We start from the raw sequence: 19,835 nt of genomic DNA on the forward strand, positions 1-19,835 counted from the left end.
TTCCCTTGACGCTGCTGCTACTCTAGGTCGTCGTCCAAAACTTGCAAACGGTCCCCCGCTCCCAGTGACAGTGCAGCTGTCGAAAGGCCCCGCCCCGGCCACACAGCTTCCCCCGCAAAGCCAGGGAGCCCGTGCACGAGACCCTCCGCCCGGGTCAGATCCCCTCGCCATCCGAGCCGACCCCACGAGGGTCACCGAGGCTGGGGGCGACCCGGAGCTGGCGTCTGCGCAGTCCCCCCGCCTCCCCGCCCAGAGGAAAGGACGGGGGTGGGCAGCGACCTGTCCTCCCTCCTCCCGCCCTTGCCCCACCCGGGTCCAGCCCCACGCAGGGTGGCCTGTCGTGCAGGGCGCCGGAGGGGCTGACGACAGGTGGACGGACGTCAGGCGACAGGCCTGAAGGGAGGCGTGGGTCGGGTGACCGGCTGCGCCCAGGTGCCACAGCCAGAGCCTGCTTCCCTGGGGGTATGATTATCAACAACAACGACGGCCCTGGTACTGTGCCCGGATCAAAGGACGGGCCTACCTGCGGACTAGGATGAGGTCCAGGACGGGGATGACGGGCAGGGCGCGGGTGGTGTCCAGAGCTGCCCTGGCCGGCTGCAGGGCCCCCGCCCAGGAGGAAGGAGGCTTCAGGGCCGGGACCGCTGCCGAGGATGCGGGAACGTGGCAGGGTTCGAGCTGAGATCCCCAGGCTGGGTCTCCCCCCATCCTCCACCCCTACCCCGCGCTCACCGCTCACTGGTGATGGACTCCGTGCCAGGGCCGGAAACACCGCAGCCGCCAGGTCAGACTCGGGGGCGCCACCCAGCACCTGCTCGGCTGGGCCTGAGAAAGTGGCCACAGGTGAGACACCTATCCTCGCCCGCCTGTCCTCCAGCTTCCTTCTCCAGTTCCGGTCCTCCCCGGACCGGGCTTCCAGAACCTCCCCCCCTCCCCTCACACCCCTGCGGGAGTGTCTTCCAATTTGAGAATATAAATATACGTACACATATTAATTTTAAACACGTATCTATACTAACTGTATACTTTAAAACCGGGTCCAAAGGTTGCCACGTGAGGGCTGCGGTGGAAACAGCCGGCTGATACTCCGCTCTCTGTCCTCGCCCGGGCAGTCCGGCGGCGCAGTCAAGGGTGAAGGGCGGTTTAATAGCCACCTGTCTTGGAACGTGGGCCCCGTCCTTCTCGGCACAGGGGCAGCACGCAGAGGCTGGCGCTCAGGGCCGGTTACAGCGGAATTCCCGGGGCAAAGGGTCATAAGGAGGAGAGAGGGGCACTGAGGGTTTTTATTTTTGCCCTTCCTCTAAATCTTAAAATCATGTTCTGAATTGTATGGAGGCTTTTGTCTTCTGACTCACAGCAGTTTCATTTACTCCAGAAGTGTCTTGACATCTACAGACAGGTAGGCCTCCAGAGTCCACATTTACTTGAATGGTCTAAACTCTCAGGAGTCACCACCACAGCAATTCCTTGGTTTGAAACCCAACCCCAAAGCATAGAACGAATTTTTCCTTGACGGACTAAGAGAAACTTCAGGGTTTATAGACTTTCCAGCCCCTGTCAGCTCTCCTAAAAAGCAGCAGCGGCCCTTTGCCCCTAAGCAATAGCCCTGACCACACATCCGATAAGGCATTTCTCAGCACACAGGTTCCAACACTTTGGGGGTGATAGAAGGGATGAAGGAGGAGGGGTTAAATAAAATGGCGCGATAGAGACAGAAAGAATCTTAAAAATCATTCAGATTCAGGTATTGACTTCAGACATGTTTATTATAATCTTATACAGTCTACATAAATTTGAACTTGTATTTATTTGGGTTCAGTTATATAACATAGCATAATAAAAATCAAAGCACTGGTCCTCTGAAATAAAGCAGGCAATCACCATTCAATAAACACACTTGATTTATTTTGTATAAAAGGGTTAAGTTTACAACTAAACTTTTATAAAAAGTTTAGCATGAATAAGTACATCATTACACTTTGTATGCAGAAATATACATTTCTGCCACTGTACAAGAAAACTCTAATTAAAGAGTTCACAAGGTTTCACTCAATATATATATAATTATATATAAATATATACACAGCATTCAGTAGGCTTGCGTCAAAAAGGTAATTTCTGACGGAAAGACTTCATTTAAGTAACTGAATACTGGATCCTTCTGGGTCACGCTCCACCTTTGAAAAAAGGCAAAGTCTGCTTAAATTGGGCAATTCCTTGTGATTTTTAACGTTGTCGCTCCCCATGGTGGGAATAGTATATAAAGAAAACCTTCCAACTGCAGAAAGGGCATTTAAAAGTCTTTTTCATAAATAACTAATACCACAGTCCATGTCAGAAAACACCCTGGGGAAGTTGATCATTCTTAGTTTTCCTTCCATTTTTAAAAAAAGGTCCCTTTGACTTGTCCTCCTTGGGAAAGGGTTGAAAAGTGAGTTCAGCGCCTTTAAAAGAGCCTGTGGGGTGGTTGTTGTTATTGTGCAAAGGAGACAAAAAGTCAGCGCCTGCAAAAGACTGGGAGAGAAGAAGGGGGTGTTAGGAGATTTCAACCTAAGGGCAGAGGCGGCAGGCTGGTGCCAGGAGGAAGCCGCAGTCTGGACACTTAACCAAACACTCCAACATCGGGCAAACCCCGGCGTCCGGACGTAACACACACGCTCGGCCTGGACAGCGCAAATTCAACATTAAAAATAGCGGAGACTCGGGGGAGAAGCTTCCCAACGCCATCTCCTATTTGGATCTCCAACGGCAGTGCTCACAGGCGCCAGTCTGCTTCTTGTAACAATTATTTGATTGAAAACAGCCCTTTCGTTAACAGGGAAGTCGGAATCCCACAATCACAGGGTCTGAAGCACAGGGCAGCAATGCTCGGGTTAGCTGAATCCCAGCGGGCCGCAGTTTTTGGGAAGGAGGATCCCTATGGAATTTGCGGCGATAAGATTAATTATATGGAGGTTAGTACCTCATAGTACCAGAGCGATAGCAGAAAACAGCCGGAGTATGTTACATGCCCACAGAAGCCAGTACACATTTGTCTCCACCACCTTCAGAGTAAGTTACTGGCATCACTTTTTTTTATTTTTTAAGGAAAATGTCGTGGGATTTTGAGTTAACAGGAGCTAGAGGCCCCTTCATGTCTAGAGTACGTGTAAACAATGTACTACGTGTAATACAACGAAGTACACATTCATTTACCAAGCCAAAAATTTTACAGATACGCAAGTACACACGCGCGCGCGCGAACACACACTCCAAGCGCCAGTTCGACGCGAGGCACAAGCAAACACTCACCATTTATTCAGCCACAGAGCGCTTTGCTGTCATTTGACATTAACTCAGAAGGGAATTCAGAAGCCTGCGAGAAGGGAGATAAGAGGCACAACGTTAGACAATCTTAAGGAGAAAGGGCCTTTTTTAAAACAGCTTTTTTTTAAACAGCAAGTTCCATTAAATACGTTAATGCTACATTCAGACTCAAAGACATGCAATAACAGGTCAGAACTTACCAGTAATTTCACGCACGACTCAATCTACACCGTATTTGTAAATAATAAAGTTATTAGCTCATCTGTAAATCACCGACTACGGCCGGCCGTCTGGACAATGGCTCTGCCAGGGGCAGCCCAGGTATACGCTGGGGGTGCGCGGCAGCGAGCGGGGCATCGGGAGCAGGTCTTACCTGAAAGGACAGGATGCTGATGTCCGTGTTTAGGGTGGTGAGCGGCGTCCTGGACGCCTGGCTCTGCCCGGGCCGCTGGTGGTGCAGGCTGACAATAGTGGGGTGCGAGTCCAGGGCGATCTGCAGGTCCAAGATGTAGTCGATGACGTGCTGCAGGATTTCCATCTTGCTCACCTTCTTGTTCTGGGGGATGCTGGGCACCAGCTCCTTGAGCTTGGAGTAGCAGTCGTTCATGTTATACAGTAGGCTCATCGGGTCGTCCACCGGGGTTTTGCTCCGGGAGATGCCCAGGCTGTGGTCCGAAAGGCTGTTTTTCCTAACGGACCTCACTGGACTGAAGGCTTTCATGCTGATCGCGGGGAATGAGAGACCGGGAGGAGGGAGCGGGCTGCCCCGGGGCTCAGTCCGCCGCCGCCGCCGCCGCCGCCGCCGCCGCGCCGCCTGCGGATCTACCTGCCCTCGGCACCGGGCTCGGCTCAGAATGAAGCTGAGAGCCCGGCCCGGCGGCTTTTATTAGGGCTCGCCGGGGCAACACGATCCGGCTTCCCTGCGTCCCCATTGGTGGAAGGCAGCGTGTCCATCAGGCCTGGCGGGCTCCCTCATTGGCGGGCGCAGGCGCGAGGCGAGAGCTCGGTCCTTCCGCGTTCGCAGCCAATCCCCGCGGGGTGGGCGGGGCGGGCGAGAGCCCAGCTCGGGTGGTAAATAGAGTACAGTAAGCGCCGGGCCGGAGGGGAGCGGAGGGGAGCGCAGGGGAGCGCAGGGGAGCGCAGGGGAGCGCAGGGGCGCGGAGGGGAGCACAGGGGAGGGGGAGGACAGGGGAGGAGAGGAGAGGAGAAAAGGGAGAAGGCGGTCGCGGACAGGGTGGGGGAGGGAGAGACGGAGACCCCGGGAATCTAAATGTGCATCTTATTTCTACTCCCAATGGCTAGGCAGGACCCTCCCTTTAAGGTGTCCCCCGACGAAGCTTCTACACCTCGGAGCTTTCAGCATCCCTAAAATCACAGCGACACAGGCTAGGTCTGCACAGCAGAGGGAAAGTCACCACCGTTCCCTGCGCCTCACGGAATGTCATCAAGATAGAAAGCATTTCTGAAAAAAGTGAAAACGCAAATAAGTTTGCCATCGACAAGTGACTTCTGTAGCGTGAGTTCGGTCTCATAAGATAAGGAAAAGCTTTGTAAAAAACAAAACCAAAACCAAAAACACCCACGCGCGCATTCAGCGACAGGTTTAGTGTGGGATCGTGCAACCCGGAGCAACGCAGGAGGCATTATTGTAAACTCTGTAAAATGAGTACTTATCGGAAACCATGCTGATCGCTAAGGAGCTCGGAGAGGCAAGACTCTGGGTTCCTTTTCTGGAACTGGGAAGGCTATTATAATGATCCTAGTAATCGGAAATCATTAGGAAAACTTGTATACTGAAGCTGTATTTATATTCGCTGCCCTTGAGAGGCTGCCGATCTGTGTTCTGCAATGTAGGTGGCAAAGTAAGGTGATTAATTATGCACAAATCGTGATTTCTGGTGTCACATTCCAGCGCCTGCTGTATTTTTAAATTTTTGTATAGGTAGGTGGCCCCAGCCATTGGTCGCTATCTTCACACTATTTAAGAAAAAAAAAATCTGTCAGGTACCAGGTTGGGAATCTTTTCAGCACTAGGACTGGAGGCAGCTTCAGTTTGTGTCTCCCCCGCCCTTTTTTTTTCTAGACATATTTTAAGACCTCATTCCTGCGGTCTAAATAAAAAGTTTGCAGTTATTTACTCAAATCCTTTTCAGTAAATTCACACATAATTCTAGCTTAACACTACAGTAAATGTGTGTTTTGAAAATCATATTTCTCTAGAATATGCTAGAAAATCTGAGAAAAGATTATATTGGTAAGTTTACTTTTTTGTCTCAATCTCCATCCACCTCCTCTGCATTTAAGAAAGAGGAAGAGGGCAGCACTGGAGAAAAAGCAAAGCTTAATAATGGGGATACAGTATTTTTTCCTTCAGTGAATGATTAATTCCTCGCCGGTGAGCCAGCTGGTCTGGTCTGGGACACCAATTGCAGCCATGTGCCTGCCCCACAGCTTCTCTTTAGGGAGGGAGAGTTGGTGGCGCTAGGGTGGATGTCACTTTCAGAAAATCCAGCCACTTCAGTTTGGAGCGTGGAGATGGTGGTTTCCTGACCAGCAGAGAAATCTGCTCAGGGCCTGGCCGGGCAAAGGCTGCCTGCGACTCTGTTCCTGACAGTATTCGATTAACAACCTCTTCTCTGATATTAAGTCTGGAAATGATTTCATACCCGAGTCCCCGACAGTTCGAGCCTTTTGATGTACTTTGTGTGCATGTGTTTCTGTCACATACGTGCCACAGTGGAACAGATTTTGTTTTGACACTATTTTGGTTCATGATGTTATACTTTGACTATTTTACAATAATAGCCAACGTAAACAAACATCTTTGGGATTCTCAAATTATTACTTGTGATTCTTGGACATTGCAGCTCTGAGATACTGACGCGTTCCTAGCTTTTTCCAAGGACACCGTATGTTAACATCCGTGCCAGCCTCATTATCCCTACAGTCAGGCTCTGGGCTGGTTCCTAATGAGCGTTGTGCAGGATTACTTTACACACTTGCAAAGCTGATTGAGGCACTGCCTTCTCCCATGATCATTTTTGTACCCTGATGCAGTAAAATGGCTAAATATGGTTAAAGTTTTCTGGTGTTTCTTTCTTTAGCGGCCATGTCAGAGTCCAGTCAGCCTGACTGTGTTGAATTCGATTCGATTGGCACGCTACCCAGTTCTACATTCATTTAAAGATCATTTTAAGGGGATTATGAGGCTGTATAAGTCAATGATTAAAAAAAAAAAAGGCTTGAGTTACTAGTATGTCTGTTTCAGCAAGCCCAATACGAAATTACCTTTAAAATTATGCTTTCATCGGGAAAACGGTGTTGGAACATTTTCGGGGTGGGTTACAAGGCATTGAAAAATCTGTCAATTGGTGTCTCAGTGGGTTTGCATTTGAGGACTCTTAAAGCTGCAGAAAGGGCTCTGGATTTGCTGGATCCGTGGGTGGTGGGAAGGTGTGAATGGCTTCCGGTGGGGGGGTGGAGATGCAATTTCCCCCCCTACACACACACCCACTTAAAGCCACACGCCTGCCCTGAAAGTTGCCCTAACCTGGTTCCAGGGCTCACTCCCTCGGTCTCCACCCCGGGCTCGGCCGCTGGCTCCCAGCGCGTCCAGCCCCTCTCTGCGATCAGAAGCAGCTCCGGGCCGGGCGCACCGGGCCGGCTGGGCCGCCTTTGCAATCCCCGCGTGATGCAACTGGGGGCGGGAGGAGCCTGCGAGGGGCCGGGGGGGGGCGGTCTCAAGGTCCTCCCTGCACATCTGGCACAATTGGGAGCGCTCGCCTTTCTTTCCCCCGGTTTTGTTCTCACAGCTGTGTCCATTCCGCCCGTGACCCCCCGAGTGATCCCTGACAGGTGATGAATTGGCAGCGGCGGCGGCGGCGGCAGCGCGAGGGCCAGGCCGCGGCGGGGCCGGAGCCGGAGCCCCGGAGCAGACTCTCTGGCGCCAGGCGCGTGACGCCGCCCATTCACGCCGCCCTGCAGCCTTGTCCTCGCGGCGCCGCTCAGGCGGCTGCCATGGCAACCGCGCCGTCACTCAGCGCGCGCGCCCAGCTGATCAATGCCTGCGAGGCCCGGCCGTCCCAGGCTCGCCCCGGCCGGGCCGCCCGGCCCGCGAGCACCTGCAGCCGCTGCACGTCTTAAGTTTCGAGCGATTTGGGGGAAGGAAGGACGACCGAGAAGAAAAGAAAAGGGGGGTTGGGGAGAGAAGAAAAAAAAAGCCGGGAGAGGGAGAAGAAAGAAATCTTCCTTGTGCAGAAGGAGGCGTAATGTGGCTTAGAGGTTGCCAAAGCAAAAAAAGGGTTTGCTTTATTTTATTTGTTTTTGCAACCGAGGCGTTCAGGGTGGGGCTGGCGCGAGGGTTAGGGCGGCTGGGGAGAAGGTGACTGTCTTAGTGGATGTCGAGATTTATTTGTTCCTTTGGATCCTCGCGGGAATGACTTTGATGGTGGACTCCCCAAAATACCTTTGAAGGACCCCTCAGCCCCGCACCCCTACTGTCCCCTGCCTTCCTCCTCGGAGGTTGCGCTAAAAACCCTCAGATTTTTCCAGAACGGCCCCCCACCCCGCCCCCCGGGAGGCGGGAGGATGTGCAGCCTGGTCCCGCGGCTCCCAGCCTCTGAGCGCAGCGGACCCGCGTCTGCGTCCTCATTACCACTACAAAGACGGGCAGGCTTAGCCACTTCCCAGTGCTGCGTTTTCAACTGAGAACATCAAGAGGCCAGAAAGTTCCAAGTCAGCCCGCGGACGCAGACGCCTCCTCGGTCTCGCTTTATCTCTAGGGAAAGTTCCATTTTAAGAACCAGATGCCAACATTCCCGGACAGTTTATGGCATCCGGATCCCTCAAGGGTGCGCATCTGCAGTTTAGAGTGTTAGCAGCAATTATTTATCGTCTGTCCCGGAGAGGAGTTCCTGAACATGAATGTCCTCTGCTGGCCCCGAAACCGCGGGGGTGGGCCACTGCTGTTCCCGATCCTGTTATCTGGTTTAGCGGAGTTTGTTGTGGTTTTCGAGGAAACAGCATCTGGATTACATAAGGATTCAAGTTTTTGCTTTACTTGTTTATTTAATACCTTGGCAAGAGGGAGCCCTTACCCTGAAACCAGATAACCGAATTTGGGTTTAAAACAGCCTTAGATGAGGGGCAACGAGAGGGGAAGAAAATGAGCAAAACCACAAAAAGCAAACAAGGGGATGTTTATTTTTCTCCCTTTGGGTAGTTTTGAAGACCTGCCTAACCTCTTCTCGTTCTTGTCGCACACAGCTAATAAATTGCACTAACAAAGCGCTTCAGCTACTACAATGGCTTAGCGGTCATTCCTCCCCCGCGCCGCCGCCATCCACATCCCGGCCCTAATTCCTTCTAGGATTCGCGCGCGGTTCTGTTTGCCCAGAGATCTCAAGAGCACCAGGAAAAACGCCTTGCTAAAAAGCCAATTGCTTTCAACCGTCTGATCTCCTTCTAGGGAGATCACCTTTCAGCCCCGTTCAAAGAAAGCAAAGTTTGGAAAGTTTGGCGGAGGGGCCGATTTAACTACCAGCACGGCAAATATTTAGTTACAAATGCTGTGAAGTGCCCCGATTTGTGGGCGCGTTTGGCTTTCACAAAGGATTTTCCTGTGGCTTTTGTTCCGGTCACCAAATTAAAAAAAAATTAACTTGAGCGAGAGATAAGGTCTTGCAAAACAATCCCGGGCCGCCCGCGAGCTGGCGGGCGCGGGGCTGGCGTCGCCGAGTCTGCGCCGCCCCGGGGCGCGCGTCGCGGGGTCCGGCCCCCGCGGGGAGCCCGGGTCACCGCGGGGACCCCGGGCCGCCGCCCACCGTGCTCCCCCCGCATGGGACGCGGCGCCCGGGCCGCCGCGGCTGCCCACCGGCGTCCGTGGGAATCCGCAGCAGCCCTCTCGGGCCAGCGACAAGGGCGGGCTTGTCCGGAATCAGGCTGCATCTTAATATTATAAGGCGGCACCAAAAGTAAAACCCGAGGCCCGGCTTGCGAGTCCCTAACAAGAAACACATTGTGCGCTTTTTTCCCCTTCTTTTCCCTTTTTGGCCGAAGCCACATTTGCGCGCCGGCCGCGATGCCGAGCGCCAAGTCCATGACTTCAGAGGGGAGGAACCCGCCCGCCCCGGGGAGGAACCCGCCCACCCCGCAACGCGTGCGCGCCCGGCCTCGGCGGCCGCCTCGCCGCGCCCCGCCGCCCTGTCCCGCGGACAGGTCAGGGGCTCAGGCCGGGGCTGGGGCGCGCTCGGCGGACACGCGTCCTGCGCCCGCGGTGCTTCGGCCACTGCCCTTTCCCGACCCGGGAGGCCGCCGATGGGGCACTGGTGGCACCCAGGAGGCGCCAGCACGGGTACTTCTGATCACTGGCCGCTCAAGCCGGCTGGTGGAGAGAATTTGTTTTTCAAGTAGTGGCACACTTCTCTCCACGCCCTCACCCTCACCATCCCCACGTCTTTGAGGCTTTCACTCCCAGAGTCTACCCTCCCACTTGCCTAAAAATGACAATTTACAATACCCCTTCTCCCCAGCTGGAAACAGCACAAGGGTTCTGCAAGCCCCTTGATGCCTGTCACATGTCACTGCTACCACTATCTGCGGGAGGTGACAGGACCTAGGGCTGCATTTTCAGGGAGGTGAGTGCGGGGGACCCAGCCAGCAGGGGGGACCTGCTAGGGCTGGAGCAGTCCCTGGGCACCCATCCTCAGCTCAGCCAGGATCATGCTGTCTTCCCGGCACCACTGATGCCAGGACCCTCATATGTTTCAGTGCTGGGTCTGCCCATCAGCTGGACCCTGGAGGAAAGGCCAGTGGGATTAAGTGGTACATTTTATCTTAACCGTCTCTGCCTTTCCTGGAGTCTTTGTGAAGAGCATAGAGACCTCATATTTCAAAAAAAAAAGGGCAACGTGATGGCCCTCTTTAAAGAAGGGGAGGTTGGGACTTCCCTGGTGGCGCACTGGTTGAGAATCTGCCTGCCAATGCAGAGGACACGGGTTCGAGCCCTGGTCTGGGAAGATCCCACATGCCGCGGAGCAACCAAGCTAGCTCAGCCAAGTAGCTCAACTACTGAGCTCGTGAGCCACGACTACTGAACCTGTGTGCTGCAACTACTGAAGCCTGTGCGCCTAGAGCCCGTGCTCCGCAACAAGAGAAGCCATCGCGATAAGAAGCCCACACACCGCAACAAAGAGTAGCCCCCTGCTCGCCGCAACTAGAGAAAGCCCGTGTGCAGCAACGAAGACCCAACGCAGCCAAAAATAAAAATAAATAAATTTTTAAAAATAATAAAAAATAAAAAGTGAAAAACACAGATGAAATTAAATTTAATGAAAAAAATTTAGAAAAAGATAAAGAAGGGGAGGTTAATCATTCACATTGGGTAAGAATAATCATTTACAGGCCCATCTTAGCTCACTTGTTTTACTCTTCAACTTGACCCCATCAGTTAGGAAAGGCAGATGCTGTCCCCGTTTGACAGAGGAAGAAACTGAAGCACAGAAGAATAACAGATCCGTCTGTGAGCCCACACTCCCTAGAACAGTACCCTGTGATGATCCAGAGGTGTGTGACCTTGACCCCAGGTGGGATATTGATTACTTTTTTACCTGAAAATTTGTTCCAGTCTTGCAGGGAATTTATAAAACACTTTGTTCTCACCTTCCTCAGAAGTTAACACTGAGTGACTGAGCCTGATTCTTCATTAACAAAAGTTCAACTCAGACCTGAGGACTTTACACCTTAGTGTATGTAACAATCACCTTTACAAGCAGAGTCCTGCAGCCCATCTCTAGAAATTCTGATTAATTGGGTTTGGTGAGTAGCCCAGGAAACAGCCTGAGGAGACACTGATGCAGGTGGTGCAGGCACCACACTCCAGGTAAGCAACTGGCCTCTTAAATCAATCCTGCAGTTGGTGCGGTTTGCCTATGGGTGAGAACGAGCCATCTTGGACCTCTTGAGGACCCATACATTTGTTTTTAGAAAACCCAAGAGGACAAGGGAAGTTTATTATACTTACCCCCATTTTTACGTTCTCCCGTGTTCGTTCTTCCTTCCTGATGTTCCAGTATTCTTTCTTTTGTCATTTCCTTTCTTTTTCAAGGGCATCCTTTAGACATTCTTTAAGGGTAGGTCTGCTGGTGACCAGTTGTCTTAGTTTTCCTACATCTGAGAAGGTCTTGTGATCCGCTCAATTCCTGGAGAACGTTTTTGCTGGATCTAGACTTCTGGGGTAGAGTTCTTTCAGGATTTGACATGTTGTGCCACTTCCTTCTGGCTTCCATGGTTTCTGATGAGAAATCTGCTGTTTTTCAAGTTGCTTTTTCCTCTGTAGATAAGGTGTTATTTCTCCTTGCTCTTTTTATGTTCGGTTTTCAGAAATTTGTCCATGATGTATCTTGGCATGACTTGCTTTCTTTTTCCAGTTTGAGGGTCTCTCAGCTTCTTGACTCTGTAGGTTTAAGTCTTTTGCCAAATTAGGAAATTTTTCAGCCATTATTTCTTCACATACTTTTTCAACCTCTCCCTCTTTCTCCTCTCCTGGGGCCCTGATGACAAGAATGTTAGATCTTTTTGCTATAGTCCCACAGGTCTATGAGGCCATGTCTGTTTTTTTTTTTTTCTTTTGTCTACTCTCTCTCTCTGTTGTTCAAATTGGGTAATTTCTATTTTTCTATCTTCAAGTTCAGTGATTCTTTTCTCTGTCCTCTCCATTTTGCTTTTGAACCCATCCAGTGCATTGTTTGCTTTGGCTATTGTATTTTTTAGTTCTAAAGTTTCCATTTGGTTCTTCTCTGTATCTTCCACGTCTTTACTGAGATTTTCAATTTTTTCCTTTTTTGGAGCATATTCATAATTGCTTCTTGAAAGACTTTGATGGCTGTTGTAAAACCCTTATTAGTTAATTCCAGCATCATGTCAACTCAGTGTTGGCACTTGTGGTCTTTCCTCATTCAAGTTGAGTTTTTCTCAGTTCTTGGTATGAAGAGTGATTTTTGTTTGAACCCTAGACTTTTTGGGTGTTATGAGACTCTGGATCTTACTTACATCTTCTGTTAGAGCAGGTCTCTGCTGACACTACCCTGGCTGGCAGGGGAAGAGATGCCTCCTTCTGTACCTACACTCTGGGGGCTGAAGACCTCTTACCTCTGGAAGGGAGTGAACGCCCCAGTTTTTCATTCAGCCTGCTCTGAGACCACCCTGTGGGGAGCGGAAACAGTGCCAGGTTACTGCTGGGTGAGGGTGAAAGTCCAGGCTCGCACGTGATCTCTGTTAACACTGTTGAGGGGGCTCATGGCTGACTAGCAGGGCGGCTTCCTCTGCTCCCCACCCCACCATCTGTAACACCACCCGATTGTCGAGGGAGGCTGAGATGGGGGTGCCTCATGACAGCAGGGTGAGGGTGCAAATGTAGGCTCTCCACTTGGCCTTTGCTGATGGGGGTGGAGTTGGTGCCCCAGTTGTATGTGTGGTGCTTGTTTAGAGTAGTATAGTTATTGTCTAGACATTTTCTGTCTTGCCAGGCTGCCTCGTTCCTGGTCTGTTGCTTGAGAGGGCAGGCTTTTCTTGTTTTCTTTCTTGTCCATGTCCATTGGTGTTTCTGGGTGCCTGCTTCCCCAGCAGGATGTTCCAGGATATAAGAGCACGTGGTCCAGGATAAGCACGTGGTCCAGGATATAAGAGGCACAAAGAAGACCCAGGGAAAACACCGCCATGTCCTTCCTTGGGCCCCACAGTCACCAGCCGGTCTGCCTTCTCTCCACCTCTCAGGGTCTGCTGATGACTGTTTTCTGTCTGGTGTCTAGAGTTTTTAGCTCTCCTTGGCGGGAGGAACAGGGAGAAGTACATCTACTCCATCTTATCTGGAACTAGAAGTTCCTATGTGTTGATCATTAAAAAAAAATAGGAAACATGGAGGAGTGGTAGCTGTTTAAAGAAAACTATTCACATTTCTTTACTGTCTGCATTTGCAAAGTACTTTTCCGTGTACCGTATTTCATCAAGTCATGGATTTTAAAAATACAATTTACCTGTTGTTTTATCAGGCCCAGCCTGGCCCTGACAGCAGGTGTGTAGAGCCATCATTAAGCCTGATGGCTGTAGAATCCCTGGCCTAGACGAGTATTGTCCTCACCCTTGGCTGCGGGGGTTGCTTGGAATTCTTTTAGACTGAGTCTGATTCATTCCACTAGCACCGTTTGGGTCCTGGCTAGCTAGGGGAGCTGGAGGGGTCGTTCCCCTTCCCGCGGCAGGGGTCTTACTCGTGCGGCTAGTGCTACTGCCTGCTCCTCCTCTGTCATTACTCCTGGGCGGGTCCAGCTCCGTGGGCGTGTCACCTGGACACCTAGCTCAGAGGGGCCCCATGCTTGGGGTTTGATGCTCTGCAGGTGTTATCCTGAGATTCTTTTTTTTTTTTTTTAATAAATTTATTTATGTATTTTTGGCTGCATTGGGTCTTCGTTGCTGCACACGGGCTTTCTCTAGTTGCAGTGAGTGGGGGTTATTCACTGCGGTACGCGGGCTTCTCATTGCGGTGGCTTCTCTTGTTGCGGAGCACGGGCTCTAGGTGCACGGGCTTCAGCAGTTGTGGCACGTGTGCTCTAGAGCACAGGCTCAGCAGTTGTGGCGCACGGGCTTAGTTGCTCCGTGGCATGTGGGATCTTCCCAGACCAGGGCTCGAACCTGTGTCCCCTGCATTGGCAGGTGGATTCTTAACCACTGCACCACCAGGGAAGTCCCTGAGATTCTTAATAATTTTAATCTTTCAGTTGTGTTTTGTGAGTGACATCTGTTGGGACAGTGGATCATGTACTGGAAGCTGGTAGCCTGGACCATATGTGGTCCCACCTCCATGCTTCCCTGGGTTCTTCCACTTGCTCCCTGCCCCTGGCTGGTCCACCACCGCTCTTCTGTCCCCCATGAGGGCCTAGGACTGGGGCAGGAAAGGTCAGAGTGGGTGAGCGCACCCCGCATGCTGAGTTGAAGACCAGGGCTCTGGGCACCTGTGTCTTTATTTGCCTAAGTATCCTTGTGACCAAGAGGGTATGCCTTTAAATCACAAATTAAAAACACCATGACAGGTAGAGAGAGACTGTGGAAGAAAGGAAGAATCCTTTTTTCTGCTTTTTGAATGGGGGAGGGGCCTGCATTTTCACTTCACAGTGGGCCCTGAAATTTATGTATCTTGCCCTTCACCTTGGCCTACAGGTCTCTGATAGCTTTTGAGGTCACTACTCTCAAAAGATGCCCCCTGATGAACCATGCTTCCCAGAATTCATGCTGCATGTCATGCTTCCCAGACTGGACCTGGGCAGGCCCCATGAACCCAACAGATTGCAGTGGACGTGGTGCTGTGTGATCTCCCAGGTTAGGGTCGAAGAAGCCTTTTAGTTTCCATTTTGGTTTCTTGGCTTTTCTCTTACAATCACCATGGAAGAAATCCAGGCCTCTTGGATTCCACCATGCTGTGAGGAAGTCCAAGCTCACTGCATGAAGAGGACACACAGAAAGAGCTATGGGAGGGAGGGGCCAGCCCCAGCCCTCTAGCCATCCCAGTTAAGCACTTGACTGTGAGTTAAGGAGACAACTTGGATGTCCAGCCTAGAAAGGCCTTAAGGTGACCTCACTCCAACCACTAACTGACCACATTCACCTGAGAGCCTTTGAATCCAAGCAATAAGATTGTGAGAGAAGAAACTATGGTCTGGAGCCACTAAACTTTGACGTAGTTTGTTACACTGATGACTAAATGGCCACCAAAAGAGAAATTACAGATGGCGGCGGGGATGATTGGTGAATCAGAGTTTCGAAGTATAATCTTAGACATGCGTTGCAGTTGTAATCACGGATAACTTACTTCAGCTTTTTTCTTCCTGAAAGTTTTACAACAACAAATGATTTATAGTGCACAAAATAAACGTTATCTCCACGTCCAACAAAAATGCCTTAATTAAAAAAAAAAATGCATGGTTTTATTTGACATCGTGGTGTCTCGTATATACTCAGGTACATGGTGTGGGTCTATTTTTAACCAATCAGAATCCCTACTGACTTTCCCCTAAGGTATAAAATTTATACCCATGTGTGGTGAACCCAAACCAAGCAGGAAAAATGGCCTGACTGGCTCCGGGCCCTGGAGAGGATGGGAAAGCTGAGCGGGGGAAGAAGTGGCCACCTGTGGACCCCTCAGCTTCCCTGGTAAGGCGGTAAGAGCGTCTGGTGCCTCTGGACGTTCCAGAAACCGCATCTTAGAAACATCTCCTCACTTCTCAGCGTCAAGGTTTTAAGGTGATTTTGGCATTTTTCTTTATATGTCATGATTTTGAGTGTGGAGCCATCAGGCTTCCTGGTTGGGGGCAGACTCTTTATCCATTGTCTTGCCGATTTGACTTCCAGAGACCCCTGGGACACCGTTTTCCCCGAGGAAGACCCTGCCGGGGTGAGGACTCGAAGCTTGAGTACCTGGAAGCAGGCTGGGAGCCCCCAGGCTGTGGCCCTCGGCAGCTGCTAGAAAGCCGAGGTCCGTCTTCCCGCGATGCCGTTCCTGGTCCTGAGACGGGTCGGGAGTGTGCTGGTGCAGCTCCAGTTCCTGACGTCCTGCTCTGAAGTCCTGAGCCCCGCTTCCCCAGGGAGGAGGAAACCCAGAAGAGCAAAACGCTTGCCAGAAAGTGTTTAGGTTCTGTGGCCGCTGCTGTCGTTGTGTTTGGAAGAGGGGCTGGCGGGGCGCAGAGAGGACAAGAGGCGGCAGCTGCCGCCACCTACCGTGCCTGAGCCTGAGCCTGAGCCCGTGGCCTTGAGGGCAGCTGCGACCTCGCCCTTCATTTCCCTTTGCCCCGCGGGCATCTCTTCCCGGTCGCGGCTGCCCTCGGTGAGTCACCGTGAGCCCCCCTGGCTCCTGCACCTGCACGAAGAGGCTCACATCTCATGGAGGGCTGGGACGGAGCATTTCAACTCTGACCCTTACTTCTCAGAGTGAGAGAGCCGGCCTCCGGTCCAGGGGGGCAGAGCCGGCCTCCGGTCCAGACCCACTGAAGCAGAACTTGCAGGGAACCAGAGCCACTGGTGACTCTGCACAGCAAGGCCTGCAGCCAGCGCCAGTGACAGCACCCCCCCCAAACCGGGGCTCTGCAAGGAGCCAGGAGCACAGGTGTGTGAGCTCTCCCGCTTTTGACTTTAAAATAGCATCTTTGCAGAGCAACTCCTAGCATGTGAATCACAGGGCGGACTTAACAGCACTGCCCTCTCTGACTCTCACGTTGACCAGCAGGGCAGGCACTGTCCTTCCCGTTTTGCAGAGGAAGCATGGAGTGCAGAGGTGAGCCGGGCTGCGGGGCCGAGTGTCAGGTGGGGTCAGGCCTGAATCCCAAGGCCCCCATCCAGTCACTGTCCCACGGGGAGTGGGAGCGCCTGTGGACGGGGAGGGAGCGGGCGTGTGCGTGGGAAGCAGGCCTGGTATGTGCTGGGCACCGCGGTGCGGCTGTGAGTCCCACGTCACAGATGCGGGCCGGGGCCGGGCTGGGGGTGGAGGTCCCCTGGCTGAGACCACAGAGCCTGGGAATTGCGGGGCTGGGACTCCCACCCTCCAGGCCCTTGTCCCCGCGTGGCGGGGGGCATCCCGCAGCCCCCCTCACTCCAGCGCAAGCCTGGCACAAGCCCTTTCACGGCCTGGTCTCCCTAAACCCCCGCAAGACCCTCCGGGTCAGGCCACAGCGCTCTCCTGCCTCACCTGCCGGGAGACTGCCCTGTCACCCATCCTGTCAAAACAGCCAGGAGGCGGGAGCCAGAATCTGGACACTGGCCTGTCTGACGTCAAAGTCTCATCTCTGTCCTGAGTTACTTCCTAAGGCTTTCTGAAAGTGTATCAAATCCATTTAATTATCTTCCGGAGGAATGCTTGCTTTAAAAAAGGAAACATTGACAATGGGTATTTTACAAGAGTTCGAAACATAACATTTCGAAATAAAATATTCTGCACCATCCTCACCGTGCCTTAGGGTCCCCTTATGGGCTGATGATTGCCGATAGGAGCAAAAGCCCGTGCCGCTGTCAGTGGGGTTTGAAGGACTGATGCTGAGGATGGAACGTCCCTGAGTGCGGGCGGTCCTCGGAGCAGCAAACCCCGTGGGGAGCGCCCGAGCCCTTGGAGTGAGCCTGCCTTGGGCCCCAGTACCGAGGCCATGGCCGGAAGTGTGTGATGCAGGGAAAGTGCAGAACAGACGGGTTGGAAGGGGAGATGTAGAAATCTAGGATTGGTGTCTCCCCCGGGAGGGATTGTCATTTGGAAGCCTGGTAAAGGGGGTTCCTCCATTACATGCACGGCACACTGCATTTTCACGTGATTATGCCTGGAACAGGAAACATGTAGGAAGCTGTTTTCATAGTTTTCTTTATTAACGTTTACATGAGTTAAGGAGCATGCAAACAGATCTGGCAAAAACATGTCAGTAGTAAAACAACAAAGCTGGTTTTAAAGAGGGAAGTCACTGGCTTGTGAGTAATCATATCTTACCTCAGCTGGAAAAGGAGACAGGTTTTCCAAGCTCAGACATGCAGCCAGTGTGAATGGTGGCACAGAGGAAATAGAGCTCAAAGGCAGGTACCCTTCCATCCACTCATCCATCCATCCACCCACCCATCCACCCTTCCATCCATCCATCCATCCATCCATCCATCCATCCATCCGTCCGTCCAGTATTTACTGAACATCTACCGTGTACCAGGCACTCTTCTAGGAAATTAGGAATCATCAGTGAACAAAACAGACGAAAATTCTGACCACCAGGATGCTGCATTCTAGAGGGGAGAGACAAAGAAACGAAATTGGTGAGTAAATCACAGAGGTTATTACAAGATGGTGAAGACTGGCAATAAAGCAGGGATGGAAATGAGCAGTGCCAGCAGCAGGGTACAAGAGTAATGGTTTTGAATCGGGTGGTCCTGGAAGGCTGCATGGAGAAGGTGACATTGGATGAGAGACGAAGAAAGCAGTCTCCCTGCTTACATGGCTGGAACCTGAGTACAGTGAAGGAGGAGAAGGCTGGGTACTTGTTCAGCCTGCACAAGGGTGTGTACCCGATCCCAGCAACAACCCAAGAGGAGCTTTAGGGGCTCTGTTTTAGCGTGAGTCAGAAGCTGAGACTTAGAGAGGCTAAGTAACAAGTCTAAGGTCGCAGAGCCACGGAGTGCCAGGATTAGGGAGTAAAAACAGGGATGATGGACACACCGTATCTGCATCTTTCAGTCAAGTATGGGAGAAATAGTGAGGAAAGTTTTTCTCAGGTGGAACAGAGTAACAAAAACCCATAGGCAACATTTTCATGTCTGCTCAGAAATTGAGGGTCATCTAGGCAGTGGTGGGACTTTGCTGTTTTGTTCTTGTAAGCAGAGCCAGGGAAAACCCAAGTGGAATGATCTGGAAGCTTCTGGAATATATGGGTTTATAGACTCCCACCTTTACCTATCCCATAAGAATTTGAGGGTAGGGTGAGGAATAGGGCTGAGCCCTTTACATTTTTTCACAAGATTTCTGGGCAATCCTGGGATCATGTTTTTTTTTTGTTTGTTTGTTTTTTTATATATTTATTTTTGGCTGTGTTGGGTCTTCGTTTATGTGATGGGCTTTCTCTAGTTGTGGCAAACGGGGTCCACTCTTTATCGCGGTGCGTGGGCCTCTCACTATCGCGGGCTCTCTTGTTGCAGAGCACAGGCTCCAGACGCGCAGGCTCAGTAATTGTGGCTCACGGGCCCAGTTGCTCCGCGGCATGTGGGATCTTCCCAGACCAGGGCCCGAACCTGTGTCCCCTGCATTGGCAGGCAGATTCTCAACCACTGCGCCACCAGGGAAGCCCTGGGATCATGTATTAAGATATACTCCTGGGACCCCCAGCTTCTTAGCAGAGGTGGAACGATGACTACGGAACCTGCATTTTAGATAAGATGATTCTTATGGCCATAAGGTGATTAGAAGTGGCCATTTTATCATCCCATGAAGGGTCTGACTTTTGGGGGCATTGAAGGAACTGTAGGAAATAACCACCCACATTTACCCATGCTCCATTTAAAAACACAATTATTCAGAGTCGAAATCAATTAGTTCATTGACTTTTGAATGTCCACCACACAATATTGGAGAGGACAAATTAAAAACAAACAAACAAATGTAAGCAATCTTTTTGTGTTTTGCTAGTGATCAAGTTCTGCTTTTCGGGTTTTTATTTAACACTATTTCTGTCTACAAGTGTCTTTAGTCCTGGTCATTGCTCTGTTTCCATCTCAGCTATTCTCCTCTGTAGGCAAAGTTCTAGAAATTCAGCGTTTACAGGACTTTGCTGTTTGGTGAGAGCCACGGTGCTTCAGCCACTTGTGGAACCTTGGCCTGACTCTTCCCCCTCCGCCGTCCACGCCCACACCCCCGTCCCTCCGAGGAGGGCCAGCCAGGGCCCCGGTGTTTGCCCCAGCTGTTTTGGATGCCCTGCCCCCGGGGATTTCTCGGGGCAAGTGACTCAGCGTGACTCAGCAACCTGGCTTTT

At 51.7% G+C, this 19,835-nt stretch overlaps 1 protein-coding gene and 1 long non-coding RNA gene across 3 annotated transcripts; one reads left to right on the forward strand and one right to left on the reverse strand.

Annotated features, from left to right (window-relative positions):
• Window positions 1-1,747: 1,747 nt before the first annotated feature.
• On the reverse strand, window positions 1,748-4,149 carry ID2 (inhibitor of DNA binding 2). Its single transcript, XM_007195676.2, has 3 exons — window positions 3,680-4,149; window positions 3,292-3,355; window positions 1,748-2,514 (listed from the first exon to the last, which is right to left on the reverse strand). Exons 1-2 carry the CDS (start codon window positions 4,025-4,027, stop codon window positions 3,299-3,301), a joined length of 405 nt encoding a protein of 134 aa, XP_007195738.1. The 5' UTR covers window positions 4,028-4,149; the 3' UTR covers window positions 1,748-2,514; window positions 3,292-3,298.
• Window positions 4,150-7,469: 3,320 nt separating this feature from the next.
• LOC103008145 (uncharacterized) lies at window positions 7,470-17,271 on the forward strand. 2 transcript variants are annotated; one of them, XR_452291.2, is made up of 5 exons: window positions 7,470-7,607; window positions 10,754-10,889; window positions 10,975-11,185; window positions 15,370-15,594; window positions 15,703-17,271. It is a non-coding gene; the product is annotated as an uncharacterized LOC103008145 (long non-coding RNA). The 2 variants fall into 2 exon arrangements; XR_452292.2 differs by having other exon boundaries at window positions 10,754-10,869.
• The last annotated feature ends 2,564 nt before the right edge of the window (window positions 17,272-19,835 follow it).

The sequence above is a fragment of the Balaenoptera acutorostrata genome, chromosome 12, assembly GCF_949987535.1.
Source record: "Balaenoptera acutorostrata chromosome 12, mBalAcu1.1, whole genome shotgun sequence".
Lineage (NCBI taxonomy): Eukaryota > Metazoa > Chordata > Mammalia > Artiodactyla > Balaenopteridae > Balaenoptera > Balaenoptera acutorostrata.

Excerpts from the sequence above, each read along its gene's own strand:
- ID2 (XM_007195676.2), bottom strand. The coding sequence starts at position 4,027 with ATGAAAGCCTTCAGTCCAGTGAGGTCCGTTAGGAAAAACAGCCTTTCG. Across the intron at positions 3,356-3,679 it reads TCAGCATCCTGTCCTTTCAG|GCTTCTGAATTCCCTTCTGA; the intron begins GTAAGACCTGCT and ends CCCTTCTCGCAG.